The 16,379-nt window shown below is 34.9% G+C and overlaps 1 protein-coding gene across 1 annotated transcript in view; it reads left to right on the top strand.

Moving 5' to 3' along the window:
• The window catches only part of CEP126 (centrosomal protein 126), a 34,477-nt gene that overhangs the window by 17,196 nt on the left and 902 nt on the right, over window positions 1-16,379 (top strand). The window contains exons 6-9 of the mRNA XM_030954070.1: window positions 7,626-9,753; window positions 13,627-13,751; window positions 14,040-14,127; window positions 14,654-14,863. Of these exons, the coding sequence (XP_030809930.1) occupies window positions 7,626-9,753; window positions 13,627-13,751; window positions 14,040-14,127; window positions 14,654-14,863 (2,551 nt within the window). The remainder of the gene's footprint in view (window positions 1-7,625; window positions 9,754-13,626; window positions 13,752-14,039; window positions 14,128-14,653; window positions 14,864-16,379) is intronic.

Raw genomic sequence — 16,379 nt, 5'->3', positions numbered from 1 at the left:
TTTTCCAAAATTATTTTGTGTTGAGTATTGAGAGCAGTAGATTTTATTTTGTGCAATAGTTTCATCCAAGCCACTACATCAAGTTACTGTTTTATGTTCATGAATATGTTCCATTTTGAAGAATTTAATATTGCTAACTTCATTCTCTAATAAAGGTTTTGTCTCTCCATCCTTTCCTGGTTTTATTGCATGCATAAATAAATCCTTTAAGGTGGAGCTAGTACCATGGTCTTTAGCTAAAGGTGCATGCAGCTTTTAGCCAAATGACATTAGTCCCAAGGTGCTCAACATTTTTTTGAACTGTTAATTCCTTATGTTGAAATTTTCCATTTCTTGTACCTGCCTTGGACTGAATAATTTAGAAAATTTCCACTAAATGGCTCAAATGTGACAAAGAGTATTTTTCAGGTATTTTTTGTCTTTTTCTTTTTGTCACCTCTTCAATTGCATGGCCATGCAACATTATTTTGATCAGTACAATATTTCTAGGCTCTACCAGAAAAAATTTTGCATTATGCCTGAATTAAACTAATAGCATTACATTTTATGTCTATAGTTTCATTTTTTAAACAAATACTTGGAACTAAGAGCTAATTCAAGACAAAATAGGTGTAGATCATCGCATGGAGATTGTATTTTCCTATTCCCTCCTTTATATGACCATAATTAGGTTATTCAAGTGGTATCTGTGAAATCTGAATTTAGATCCCTTTCAGGGTGATTTGAAGCAGTATTTTTGCCTTGGTTCACTGTTTATTCTGAGAATATTGTGCAGCCATTGAAGTATTCAGTACTCCTCTTTCTATGGATATCATTCCCCTTGGAAGAAAATACGTCAATATTTATTGGAATAGGAATGGAACACCAGTATCATTTCTCAGAAATTGCAACACAAAATATATTATGTCTAATACAGGAAAAATTTGTATCTTACTGTACTGTGTGTGTTTATACATGTTACATATAAAATCACATAAGTGTTTGAGAAACAATGAAGAATATTTTCTAAGTGATGTTCCACTGAATGGTCTGGACACCACCTGCCTTGCAGGAGTTTACTTGTAAGGCTGTTAGCTGTTGGTGTTATTGTGCCTTTGAGTTACACAGTGTCTGTGAAATGGAGATTTCAGGTAACTGATGGAAAAACTTCTGCAAGGGGTGTTGCCAGTCTAATTCTTCAGAGCCATAGGCAAGACCAGCATGGAAAAAAGGAGTGCTGTGTACAGAGTCTTTCCCAAGCATCAAAAGCCTTGAGAGTGCTCAAGGCTAGTTAGTGGGAAAACAGACTCAGACAAGGATGCCTAGGATAAAATGGCATTGAAGCAGAAATCAAACTCGATTTTGTAGAGACCATTCAACAACTTGAAGTAGGTTTCTACGGTCACCTTAAATCTAGAAATGTTGGCCATTTTTTTACTTGTAAATGTGAGTGTTAACATTTTTATGTTGATCATTTAAATTATATGACAGGCCTGAGTGGTTTCCTTACTTATTTTCGTCTTGGCAGGAGGAGAGGTGTTCAGTTTTCATTGGCTTTTAACCAATATTGTGACTAACAGCTATATCTTCCACATTATTTCAGTAATCCAAAATTCACATGTGCTATAAAGACAAATTGAAATGTATCTCCAGACTAAATTATTTTACTGAAATACTCCAACTTGTTTTGATTGTGTATTCCTCGAGAGTATTTTGAGGCTTTGGGGGTGGTTTTTCATAAAATAACTTATTCTAAGCTTGTGCTGTATAAAATCACATGACAGTCTTCATACCTGACCATCTGGAGTTCATTCAACAGTGTCTTTCCTCAGTTCAAAGCCCTTCTTGAATGGGTAATAATGTAGGATTGAAGCTGAAACAGATTTTCAGTACAAAAGAGGTTGTTTCAGAGTTAGACTTATACATGGATAAGGTTTTGCTTGTGGATACATAATTGTTTGTAATAGTCTGATTGTTGTACATACAGCGTAGCTCACAAACCACAGGAACAAGGAAATTGATACTGTCCTTTAATATATACCTGTTCCTTTTTTACAAGCATATAGCTTTTTCATAAGAATTGCCATACATATTAACATGACTTCATTTTTGGGTTTACATTCATATACATATATATATTAAAAAAGTATATATATATATATATAAATAAATAAAATATTTATGCATAGATATGCACTAAAGTATTTTTACCATACTTCATGATTGGTTTTGGAGAGATTTGTTTTACTGCAGCAGAGTAAGATGTTCATAAATGTAGCTGAAAGAAAGGAACAGAGTAAAAAATAGCAGCATCAAATCTTTAGTGTACTGCAGTTACAGTAAGATGTTTGCTTGCAGGAAGGGACTGGTAGATAATAAAGTTTGTGCATGTGGGTCTACCAGGATGCTGCATTATACTAACGTGGTATTATCAGTGGTAGTGTATACTGGTGTCTCAAGGGGATGTTGGAAAATCTGTTGATTTCTCATGAAGATTAAAGTATCAATCTCCAAAGTAATTGTGCCCTTTTGAAGATTGCAGAGCAGTGTTTTGGGTTTTTTTTAAAGGATAAGACTTTTGTGAATTTTAAACAACACAGAATTGAGCTACTTTTTTGTATCCTAGTATTCTGTTTATATCTTAGTATTCTAATGGTGGCCTGGGTAACCAGGACCCAAATCAATTGTTTTATTATTTCTAATACTAATTATTATAAATCTGAAGCAGCACTACTGTGGCACTTAGTAGCTTGAGCTTTGCTGGACAGTTTATGCCTAATACTTGCATATCTCCATAAGGAAGTCTGGTTCACCATAAATAAAGTACAAAATAAAGCATCAAACCAAACACACAAAATTCAGAAGACAAGGATAAGCAGAGGGTAACTGAGACCTCTTTCAGAAGACTGGAAGTTCTTGTAATAAAAAAGAATTTCACTATTTCGAGCAGTGGCAAGATTTAAAAAAATTAGCCTTTAAATTTGGTAGGTTATTTAGAGAAAGGTAGATGCTGAAAGCTTGTACAAGTTCTTAAAAATCAAATCTGTGAAGTTCTTAGGAAGAATGTATGTCTTGAAACATATCTGATTGAAAAAAGTTGAATTTGTAAAAGAGGTAACATGTAAGTCACATTTTTTTTCAAGATAAGTGATTATATTAATGAAGCATGCAGTGAATGTTGGAAATTGCATGAAACTGTCTTAATAGGTAAATTTATTTATAGAATGATATAAATATAAATATTAGAAAATGCTCTTAGATAGATTGTTTAGCCTTCAAGTTGCCCTGTATGGAGTCAGCTTTGTACTCAGTGATCCTTGTGGATCCCTTTCAACTCGGGATGTTCCATGATTCTAAAAGTATTTCTGTAGCTGACCTGTAGGATTTCCTTACATAAATCCACTCCTGCCCTGACTGCTGCTGTGCAGTGAAGAACAGTGAAAATGTTAAAAACTCTTCCATCTTTACAAAGTATACTGCTAAAGAAAAAGCAATAATTTTTCATTGACTTAAAAAAAGTATACTATTTTTTTAGAAAATAAGGAGCTCTGGTAGGGTTCCTCAGCTGAATGAGAGATTATTTTAAAAATTATATTTACACACTGATTCATTCAGGAATTGTGTACTGGTCAAATAGTATTAATCTATTCTTTTTTACTGATGTTATGGCTCCAGATCGTTCAAATCTGTTAACTGTAATCATTAAAATGATTTTTAGTTAAACACCAAAGAGCTTCTAGAATTCATAGTTCATATCCATGGCCAGTATTTCTATATGACTATCTTCCTTATCATGATTTTTAATTATGCAATCCCATGCTGTTGTTGTATGACAAATTTGCAGGGTAGACAACGCCTGCTCAAACTGAATTTATTAATGGGTTAGAAACAAAAAAAGCGAACAATGCATTATGGTGCACACTGCCTCACCATTTAATCATTTACCAATATTAATGGTATTTTTACCTAGCATTATAAATGATCAGATTAGTGTGTGAGAGTTAGACACCTGGGACAGAGTATCTGAGAAACAGCACTCTGAGTACTGAGATGTTAAAGCAACAGAGAGACAAGTTCAGCTGAAAATCTGTTTCCTATACAATTATGTACATTTACATCAGGGCTTATTAAGACTGAAAATCAGAATGAAACATTGGTATTCAGTGTTCAGGACACTTTTCTTTTAAAATCTTCTGATGGTATGGCTTACTGATATTGCCTGCATGCCTATGAAATTAGAAACAAGTTCTTTTTATACTGAGAAGTTTGAACCTGCATTTCTAGCATCCTGTGTTGATATTTCAAATAGGTCCTTTCAAAAGCTCATGGATTCATAGATAGGTAGTTTCTGTATTCTTAGCCTGGAAGGAGATCAGGCACCTAGGCATCAGACTGGGAAAGACAGCAGTGTTGATAATAAACTTTTCTCTGGTCATCCTATACCTTCAGAACTTCTTTGGTGGGTTTGGCAGACTGGAACTCTTGTGTAAGGTAAACACCAAAATCCTTTCACAGTGTCACTTGCTCTCTTAAGTCTACCCAGATCTTCGGAGAAATAAGTATTGTCTAGTGCTATGTGCGTGATGTTTTCCAAACTCATATAGAAATGAGATTATTAGTTTTGAATGGACTTTCCCATTCCATAGTTGAAATTTGAAGCGAGTTGTTTAGGTGCCTCACTTTGAAAGTTAGTTTTACATCTAAATAAGTTCAGTGGTGTCTTTTACTTCACAGTCAATGTCAAGCATGACATGATAAATATACACATATGAAAAACAAAGAATTTCTGTAAAGACACCAGTTGAAATTATCAAAAATAGCAAGTAGTGTGAAGGTGTGAGGGGCTTCAGTTTTGAGAATAGGTAGCATTTTTTCAGGATTTTATCTTCAGAAGAGTGTTCCTATTCACGTCTTGGAATTACGAGCAGTCAGCACTTCTTTTGCAGAAAATGTCAAATACACATGTAGCAGCTCTTTAGTGTAATAGCATTCTGACAGAGTCCTTTGCCAGAAAATTCACTTGTCGGGTTCACTTAAAATGTTACTTGTTGCTATATTGTTCTTTAACTGGCCTTATGAAAGATCTCTTAGGCTCATGTTTTCCCTTTGCTTTACTAAAATGAAATTGCTTGACACAGCTGTTCTAAGTCCTAAGACATACAAGTGACCTCTTTAACTTCTCGGAAGTATTCCTTTCCTAGGAATGTGGATATGTGTGGGGGTTAGATTTCATGCATTATAACATAAGATAATGCAGGCTATAGTAAATACAATAAATGGCACTTATATAATAGGAAACATGTAAATCCAGCAAATAACAATATAGTACTCTATGAACATTTTGTTTTCTTATCATCCTATAAAATTCTCACAGATTAAATAAAATTAAGTCATTGGGATTTCTAGGTTTATTTCCCTGCACTTATTGATCACTAAAAAAGCATAATTGTTGAATGCTTTTTTATTTCTGCAGAAGGACTTCTAATTACACATTTTTACAAGGAAATGGGACATTCATTTGCATTACATAGTACTGTAAAAGGGGAAATATGTAAATATTTTAATGAGAATGTTAAGCATCTTTAATCTGTGAAAAGATGAAATTGTATGATGCAACAAAACAAATGTAAATGAACTAAATTTGCATGAACTAAGTAACAGTGAGTGTGTGTTTAAATGAGAACTCCTTCTTTGTTCTTTAGTTCCTAACACTTCTGGATGTTACCTCCACTGAGATTTTGTTTTCCATGGGGCTTTGCTTTATAAGGAGCATACTTATTTATATAATGTAGGAACAAGTCTATTTTCAACTACTGGAGCACAGCTACACAGATTTTTTTATTTTAATTTTTGAAAGTTGGAAATTTTCTTGCACCCTCCAGATTTATTTGCTTAAGTTAACCTGCTATCAAGAGCAGTTTTTTTTTAAATCTATCTTCACAAAATTTTTCTTCTGTCATTTGAGAAACACATTTTCCTGTACAGGTGCACTTTCCAAATTAGACAAGAAGTAAGCCTGACAGCTGTAATTTCTTTTCACTGGTTTTTTCCCCTTCTGAAAATTTCAGAATTAGTTCTTAAATTTGGTCTGATATAAAAAACTCTGAGTATATGCTTTTTCCATGTTTGGGGAAGTTCAAGCAGAGGTTAACAATATAATTTCAAGTTAATAAATAACTAACAAAGTGATACTTATTCTTTTTTATTAGAAGGACACAGGTTTGTATAAGTTTAGTTTGAAAATATTCCATAAAGGGATCTTTCCCTACACTTCCTTCTTTGATCTTCTATTTAGTATCTTTATCTCAGATCACAACTATAATGGAAGACTGCACCAACCGCTAAACATTTAGTGCAAGATAAGATTTAATTCAATAATAAAAAGTCTTTCAGGACTTACTAAGCTTTTTCTTCTGCAGTTTAATACATTTGTATAGCTATAAAATATACAATATTTAGATATAACAATTTTATTGGAATAAAAAATGTTTACTACAAAAATGTGTTAGTATTTGCTAAAGAATTCGGTGTTTGGTGAGTTTTCAAAATGTTAATTCAATGTCATTGCAAGCGGATATATAGTCACTCACCCTAGGTTAACAGATTTTGCTAGTTGAAACATTTTCCTTTTATTGAATAAGAGTGCATATCTAATTCAGCTTCTCTTAATTTTTCACACCAATTTTGTCCAACATAAGGTTTAAAATTACTTTGCTGCTGAGCTGTGTGAAAGTGAACTTCCAGGCAAGAGTGTATGAGACTGAAAATTGTTGACATGCTTTTTTTCCTTTATGTTCATGTGTATTTTGAAATCTTGTACTTAACAAAATATGTATTTTCAACCACGTCAGCATCTCAGTGCTTGGATAGAGGAGCAATAGTGAAGAAAACATTTGTATAGTACATGCACACAGCTGTCCCACTGTGTTTCAGATGGTGCCAGTTGCTGTTATTCATGACTCCATTAAAATTTAATGAAGAGGTTGGGGAAGTGGATGAGTCCCTTATGCCCTGGGACTTGATCTGTCGTCATTGAATAGGACATATTTTCTTCTTTCTGAAAGACTTGAAGAAGGAGTTTCACTGGGGGGAGTTGTTAATCACTGTGGTTATGATAACCAAGAGACTTTTCTGTGTTTACCATGACAAGGCTTAACTCTTCATCACTTGTGGCACTTTCTCTGAAAAGAAGTATACTCAGTCTAATAATATGGAAAAGTTGCAGTTTGGAGTAAATCCCCTATCAAACCTTCATTTTCATGGATTTTCTTTCAATTTATAACTCAAGTACCCTTACAGAGGATGAAAACCACCCAGTCTCATAGGGAAATTCAGAAACAGTACTGATGTTCCGATAAATTTAGTTCCTTTTTTAATATTGCAGATTTATATATAAAGTAAGATTAAATTTGTTGAACTATGCTGCTCTCTCTTCTGGATTTCTTTCCAAACTATGTCATTTTCTTTTGGAATTTAACCCAGGTAAATTTTGACTTGATGGAAACACACATGGAGATATGACCCTAAGTCACAAAAACACTAGGCTAAATATTTATTTGGTCTAATCTCTCATTAATGAAAAATTATTATCAGCAAAACCACATTTCTGATAAATCTGAGAGTTTGGTTTTATGCCTGTATTTCAGAATTTTCATCAAGAAGTCAAAGAAACAGATGATTCAGAAAGCCTGATGAGCCTTGACAGTCTTGAGGCTGGAGAACAAAATGCAAATTGCACAACACAGAGTGAATCATCTTTTACCACACAGTGTGACTGTGCCCTGTATGATCCAGAAAAATGCCAGACTAGGAATAATGGTTTACTTCACACAGATCAAAGTACTTCTAAAAATGTGCATCTAAATAATTGTCTGAGAAATGTAGATTTGCTACACTACCGCAACATACCTATTCATGATCTTTTAGCTAAACATAATGTTCTAACTCCCGCTGAACATGTAAACACTTCAGAAGAGGAATCATCTGTTTCTCACAGATCTGGAAAACAACCTGCAGAATTCTCTGCCTCTGGTAAGCAAAAGAGCTCTGTAAGTAATGCATTTAGTTTTCTGCAAAACATAAAAGACAGAAGCAAGCCATCTTCTGGGACAGCTAGCACATTTGCCACTGGTCATCCTGTTTTCAATCCTAGCAGAGCCTGGGACAGCTCTGATTCTATTCCAGGAGAAAGAATTCAGGATCTGATGCAAGATCAGAGTTTTAAAATGACCCCACAGGAGAGAACTAAATCTATGCAAGCATCCAGTCAACCTATTGCAACATCTGTAATCTTATTTCCTAATCAGGGATGTTCCACTGGCATTCCCAGCACAGCTGATGTATTACCAAAGGACAAAAACATCAGTACAGGCTTTTTAAAAAATACCTTAGGAAAAATGACTGAAACACAAGAAGAAAATATTAAATGTATGAATGATATTATTTCAGAAACATCTTTATTTCAGGACATACCAAATGCCTCAGTTCTGTTGCAAGTTAAACAACAGAATAATAAAGAAGGAAAGGGAAATATAGTTGAAAATATGTCACTGTTATCTGATACAGGGTTCAATTCTGGCACTCCTGCACAGGACAAAATCCTGAAAAATAATATTCTTGAAAGAAAAAGAGTGAAGTTATTCAGAAGTATCTTAAAGAAGGGTTCTAAATATGAACCTAGTCATTTCAAAGCTGTGGTTACAGACCATGCGATCAGTTCTGGCACTCAACTCATGTCATCTATCAGAGACAGTTTAGAACTGGCAAAAATAAAAAACAAAAGTGCAGAAATTGAAAAATGCAATAGGAAGCTAAAATGGTGTGATGAAATTGACCAGATAATAATAGAAAATGATGAAAAATGCTGTGAAAAAAGCATCAGTGAAATATGTTCTTCAAAACTGCAATGTGTTCAAACTGCAAATAACGCTCTTAAGAATAATTTAAGTATTGTTGCTCAGCCTTCAAACCCCATGTTCATAAAAAATCATCAGGAAAATTCTTATATGTCAAAACCAAACATTAATACTGAAAAATCAAATAAAGAATACCCATCTCAGAATATATTTACATCTACAGGATCCTTTTCTGCTAAGAAAGTTTGGGTGGTATCAAAAGATGAAACAAGTAAACCCCCAGTATGTAGCAATAATGGTAAAGTTAAAGAAGGTGATCAACTCAAAAATAAGGCAAAAATAACCAGAAGAGCAACATCTGTAAGAGTCCAGTCACATTTTATGCCCAAGAAGAGAAGAGGCACTCTGATCCAACTGCAGTCAGCCACTGAAGCCAACAAGACTGAAAATGCTCCAGGGAAATACCTCGCACCTCACCCACCTTCCACACCTCTGCCAGGAAACAGAAGTGTTGAGAACACAGCCAGCCCTGGGTGTCAGTCACTGCCGCCTGCCAGCCTGCAAGCTACCAGTGCTCGCAGCAGTGATTTCAATGACAGGCATGTTGTGCCAGCCAGTCAGGTTTTAAACAGGAACAGTGCAGAAAACAGTGAGAATATTGCTGGCTGTGCTGGCTTGGCCACTACCATCTCTACACCTGACTGCAGCACAGCCAAGGACAAACCTTGGGCAAAAAATACTTGTTCTGTAAATAATGCTAAGGCAAGCGCCTGTCAGCATCATTCAGTAACTTGCTCTGAGAGAAGACCTGTTAACACAAAAAATAGATTACATCTCCATCATATTCCAGCAGCTGGAAAAACAAGCAGCTTCTGGCATGGAGCACATTCTACCCAAGCTCCAAAACAATCTGCTTCTGGTAAGAGTCATGTTTCTGGTTCTGGGGTTGGGGAATGTTCAGACAAAAGTCTTCTTCAAATACATCACAGATTTGTTTTCAGTTAAAACATCCTACCTTTTCATCCATTCACACAACACAGCCAGTTTTAACAAGCTTTCACCATTTATCATTCTCATTTCTATTCTAGTGGTGCCCAGAGGCCTCTCAAATGTCAATCCTCATTTCTAATAGCTCTCTGCAATATTAAATGAAAAGGAAGTCTTTTTCCTGAGATTATATTCATGACTAATGAGCAGATGTGACAGGTGGTCTGAATAATGATATAGGAGTAAGTGACTAAGTTTATACAAGTGAGTTTTACAAGGTAACTAAGAGTGATAGCTTGTCCAACAGTCACTGCCATGTGAGAGTGAAAGAAGGTTAGTTCTACTGTTTTTAAAATGCTGACACTCTAAATGCCTACAATTACTGAGACTTAGTCCCAATAATACCATCAAAAGCTGAGCAAAAATTAAGATTAGTTAAAATTAAAGAGCTTCTGCCAGGCAAACATTGCTCAGCTGCAAAGTATATCTGATTTATAAAGAATTTTAAGAAATTTGAGGAACAATCCTGCATTTTATTAAAAATTAACCTTGGGAGCAATATGAGGCACAAATTGGTTGATAAGGTACAGGAAAGATGGATAAGAAATATTTGGGAGAGTAAACCTTAATCTCCTGGGGTTTACATTTCAATTGACATTTCTTGCTTTTTGATTTGCCTTGTTTGTCCCATGCAGCCTAGCTATATTCCGTGTCTTGGGCACTGATGACATCCTTGTGCTTTTAATTTCTATGTAGTGTGCTGGTTTGCTTCCTGCTGAGGGCTGCAGCTGGAGCTCCTGAGAGCTGTAGTCCCTGCTTCAGGTACAAGAAGTATTCCAAACTGCTTCTCATAGTGGCATCACCCCAAGGTCTCGCCATGGAACTCAAAGATACTTTCTAACAAAATGATGAATATCCTTAACTTTAACCCACACACATTTTTACTTTTATCTACAGTAATACAGTTTTAACAGTTTTTACAGTTTTAATGGAGTGATTCAGAACATCTCTGTTGTGTAAGAGCAGATGCAAGCAGGTGAATATTCTTGGCCTAAAGCAGGGGTGGGAACAGAAAATATTTATCTCCTTGTCTGTTCCAGTTCAAAGTCAAACGGATGAGTTTAAGATCTGTGTAATGTGACTTAACCTATTTGATTTTACATTGGAAATTAATGAAGACTTGCTTTACCACGCCTTGCCTCCAGCAGAGATTTTTGTCTCTTGATGTCCTTATCTGCACATGAGATAAATGAATCAGGAAATGTCCTGGGTCCAAATTGTGCACTTCTAACAGTGTCTTCACTGCAGCTTTAAATGCTCATCCCCAGTGCCACATAACTCCAGCTCTTTTAAAGAAGGACTGAGTAACTGCCTTTTAAAATGTATGTGGGTTGCCCTCCCTCAGTATCTGCTTATATTTTGTATTTTGAAAGTCTTCTCTATTTTAAATACTCTAGATAGCTCTTACTGACTTGCTGTTATTTGTTCAATTGCCTGCAAATGCACATAGACACCACAGTCTTGTCCTAAAGTGCTTGCAGTGAGACTGAATACTGCACTGCTCTCTAGTAAAATATCTGCAGAGTTCCATGAGGTTTGTGTAGAAAATGTGATCTGTTGCAATGCTTTGCCAAATGTACAGAAAGTGAGAACCAGATGAATACAATTGTTGTCCATGAGGATCTTAATTTAGTTTGGCTTCCAGGCTTCAAGTTGTATGTCTTCTCTCTGACAAATATTACAGCATATTATTCTAGCTGCATATTAGAATTTTTAACACCTTTCTTGTTCAGTCAGTAAAGGCTTTAAAAATGTGTTTAACCTTTAGCCTGTGACAAATCTGGGGCTAATTAATGTGCTTAAGGTTAAATAGCAGTACACTGCTCAAAATCTCATTCCCTAAAGATAGTATTGATTATTATTATTTTGTCTTATATATCTCAAAGGAATATTCTCCTTAGCATTGATCTAGTCTTGCAAATTAATTAAATAAAGTATTGATGCATAGACATAGAGCAACTTTGAATTCTATTTTTTCAGTAAAACATTATGTGATTACTAATATAACATGGGGGTTCTTTTTTCTTTTTCTTTTTTTTTTAATTTTCTCTCATATTAATTTAAGATGATCACATCTCCTTTCCTTTTCAGATGTTATTCAGCACCATGTATTGTGTTACAATAATTTGCATATAACTAAATGGCAATGTTTCAAAGCTGATGTGTCCCATGTTACTATTGATGACAGCAGCCAGATCACTAGTTTCAAATATGTTTCTAGGATCAGTTCTTTTTCTATGAGTGATAAGAATTCTGCTTTAATGTCACTGTAAAAACCAGAAAAGAAATAAAATTGTGTTAGAATCAGTAATGCAACTCTTGGTCAAATTATGAACAGCTCATTAAACTGCACATGTAAATATTTATTGTGCAAATAAATAGGTAATTTGTGTTCCCAAGTTTAAATCAAGTAACGTTATTTACAAATCTAGTAACTGTGTTTACAAATATAGGTATGTAGATTCCTGAGTTGCACGTGAAAATTCTAGTTTGCACCTCCAGTTTGTATGCATGAAAGTTTAGTTAAGAACATAATTTTAATTTTGAGACTTGAGGCTTCCATTTTGAAAATGTATTGCTACACCAGGCAAAACTGAGATAAATTTGAGGTACTGTGTCTAGATTAGACCTCTCTAGCTGAGAGAAAATGCTGCCCAGCAGTACTGCCTTTTAAAAATTAGCACAAAGATGTATGAATTAATAAGATTAACCACAAAATGCCAAGCTATAGAAATAAGGTTTAAATCCATGACTTTTAAACCTCACAATGCCTGTGAGGCCACACCTGGAATACTATGTTTAGTTCTGGGCTCCTCAGTACAAGAGAGACATGGACATGCTGGAGAGAGTCTAGCGAAGAGCCACCACGATGGTAAAGGGACAGGAGCACCTCTCCTATGAGGAAAGGCTGAGAGAGCTTGGAGTATTTAGCCTGGAGAAGAGAAGGCCTTGGGGAGTCTTACCAATGTCTGTAAATACCTGGAAGGAAGCTGCAAAGAGGACTTTTAGACTTACTATACTTATGGTGCCCACTGAAAGTACCTGAGCAGTGGGTACAAACTGAATCACAGGAAGTTCCCTCTGAACATCAGGAAACTTTTTTTTGTTGCAAGAGTGACTGAGCACTGGCATAAATTGCCGAGAGACTTTCTTGAGTCTCCATCCTTGGAGTCACTCAAAAGCCATCTGGGCATGGTCCTGGGCAATGAGCTCTATGTGACCTTGCTACAGTGGGGGCACTGGACCAGATGGCCTCAGAAGGTCCCTTCCCACCTCTACCATTCTGTGATTTTTGTGAATCACATAAACTTTGTGAACTACTATATGTTTTCTGCACACTACTATGGAATCTTAATGGAAGTTGAATCAATTAACATATAGATACAACAATTTATCAACAGTGATTTATTGAATTGGGCAGTTAGACTTTAAGATTATTCTCTAAATGTAGTTTATTTTCTGAAACATTACTTATTTGATATTTTTTTATATCACAGCTCAACTTTCATTCTCCTTTTTACTTGGTAACACCTTGTACCCCTGTGCAGACCATCTTTATTTTCTGGGACTCAATGTGGGGTTTCACTTAAGCTCCTTATGTCCACATCTAAGACAATTTAGGGAGATCAGATGTAGATATCTAAATGTGGACAGAGACATTTACTCCCCATTGTAAGTTCTGCTACTACTATATTTTTTTGTTGTTTACACATTTTTGTTTACTTTTGTCTGCATGTCATTCAAGGTGGTGTTCCTGTTACAAGACAAAATCAGGTTTTTGGCAACTATGAAAATAAACACCAAGGTTTTTCAGAATGCAGAAGACAAAGTGTCATCTCTAAAATATGGAAGCCTGGTCATCATGCACATGTTAATATAAAACACCATAAAAATTAAAATGTTATTCATCTTCAAAATGGAAAGAGTTTCAGGAATATCAAATATTTGTTCATTGTCACATGATTTTGAATCAATGCTTATAAACACCTTGCTGTCACTGCTAATGAAAAGAATAAAACTAAGTAGAATACATCTCTGTATTTGTGTACCATAATATTTTTTTCACTTGAAAACATTGGTAATACAAAATATTAAAACATGTTCAGAAGGTAGTTACTTTAAATTATACTTAAAATACTCTTACAATATTTTTGATAGAATTCATTATGTGCTGTCCAGCTGAGTCCCATTCAATCTGCATTTGATCCAGTACAAAAGATGAAAAACATCTCTAAATCTGAGGAAGGTATAGTAACACAACTTACTTCAGTTCTTTGTTATACATAAAGTAGAATGACAGAATATACCCAGTGTAACATGGCTTGTGTCTTTTAGCATCAGTGATTCTAAGTAAGAAAGGGTAATTCTATACAGCATTTTTTTCCTGTAAAGATAAGATATAGCATCATGTAGCATGATATTAATGGTTTTATAAATGCATTACAGCATATATTCCATTTTTATTCAATTCCTAGAGTTTTTTTAACTGTATGTGTCACATATAACTGTATGATGTGGACAGGTATTGCTTGTTATCATTACATATTTCCAAACTCAATAGTACCTTCTCTGGTGCCATTTGTAAGATAAATTAATGTCCTTAATTATTTCATTTTCTAACATTTCATGTTTCTTGATTTTCCCACCTTTTTCTTCTTTTAAAGTCAATTTTGTGTGTTTCCCAGACCTATGGTTATGAAAAAGAGCAGTTTATTTAAAAGTTTATTCAAATGAGCCCTTCTCATTTGAAGATCCCCCTGTAATCTCTTCAGTTTCAGAAAGCACTGCTCAGTTTCTAGTGGCAGAAAAACTAGCAAGTACACCAATTGCAGAGAGTGAAATCCTGGCAGTCATGGACCATGTGAAGCCAGCCAGACAGCTCTCACTGCTTAAAACGGCTCTGTGTCCAGGCAGGAGTACCCTTTCCATAGAAGAACAGAAGATTTTCCAGTCTCTGGATTGTCTGGATGAAAAGCTACAAAGTAAGTTGGATAATAAATATACTGCCATATCAGTTGATTAAATAACTTTATATTTTGTTGCCATCGATTTTTTTGGATGAAACCAAGAATCCTGTAATAGAAATATTTTCTGTTATTGTTGTTGTTTACTAAATGTATCAAACAGTGTATCAAAATCAGGAAACCCTTCTTTAAGTCAATGAAATTAATTTAAAATAATGATGACTTTTTCTTTGTCAAGAATAACTCTAAATGTGATGGGAGGATATCTTCAGATACCTGTTGTTTGTAAGAGATGTTTGTCAAAATTGTTCCATCAAGGTGCATCGGGTGCATCAGCCTCACTTGGAAATCTGTTCCAAAGCTTATCCATCTTCATTTTTTTGCAATTCTTTTTGCAAATTATTGCCCTCTATGTCATACAGTTTTGCAAATGTAGCCCTTTATAATGAATGGGCTTTTCATTTTCTTTCTTCTAATATTTTAGAATGTTTCTCTTCTCCATGAATTCTGAAAGGCTAGAAATAATAAATAAGGAGTTCTGACGTTGCTGCAGATAAATATAAATGTACACATGAATATTACTTGTGCAACCATTTAAAAATGGCAGACTTACCTAAGTGTTCTCTAACTTGTTCTTCCTTTATGCCAGGTGGATTTCTTACCTGCTTTATACTGGTGCTCTTTATATGAACTCTCCAGCCACAGCTTCCATGTTGCTGACGAATGTGGGGAAAAAGTACTTGTTCTTAATAATTTAATAATTCTTTCCCCTGTGATTAGTCAGCTAACGCTTTCTTTAGTCATCCTATGATATTGCACTTGAAGTACAAACTTACTTCTTGAGTCTCTTGCTTACTTTACGATTTGCTTTGACTGATGTGATCATACCAGTCTTCCATTAAAAAATCACATCAGTTTGGCATAGTTTTGGTATTTTGTGTGCTCCGTTCTGTACTTGAAATCAGTGGGAACCTTATGACTTAGTCTCTTCTGCTTGGCTGATTGGCTTTTTATATGATTGGAATAATTGCTTGCCATTTGTGCTCTACGTGGAATTGCCAGCTCTCCTTAATTTTACATCTTCCTTGCACTTTTTTCATATAAAATTTTACATGCTAATTATTTGAGCTTATTAGAATGTGCTTTCTTAAAGTCCACTGATTTCACTTTACTATTCCACTACTATTCTTTCTGGAGTGCAGTATTTATGATCAGGTTGCCTAAGTTCACCCCCTTATTGACTGGAATGAAACTAAACCAGGGTTTATTAAACTTCTGCGCAGTATCCATGTATTTCTACATTACATGGTGAATAGTCTGACTATGAGGAAAAAGGCTTCAGTTTCCTATAGACTGCAACAGCAGAATAAAAGATCTTTGCAATTGTTTAGAAACTTTGTGCAGCTGTAGCTTACAATTCTTGCTCTGTCAAACAGCGGTTCAGAATTTCATTGTATCATAACCTGTGGTTATTGCTTCCAGGCAAATGGAAATTTAAAAATCCATTTTTTACCAGAAAACTGTTTTAGTATGA

This window comes from Camarhynchus parvulus, chromosome 1 (genome assembly GCF_901933205.1).
Source record: "Camarhynchus parvulus chromosome 1, STF_HiC, whole genome shotgun sequence".
NCBI classification, from domain to species: domain Eukaryota; kingdom Metazoa; phylum Chordata; class Aves; order Passeriformes; family Thraupidae; genus Camarhynchus; species Camarhynchus parvulus.
Note: the sequence above shows the minus strand (reverse complement) of the source record. Positions and strands in the feature narration are given on the sequence as shown.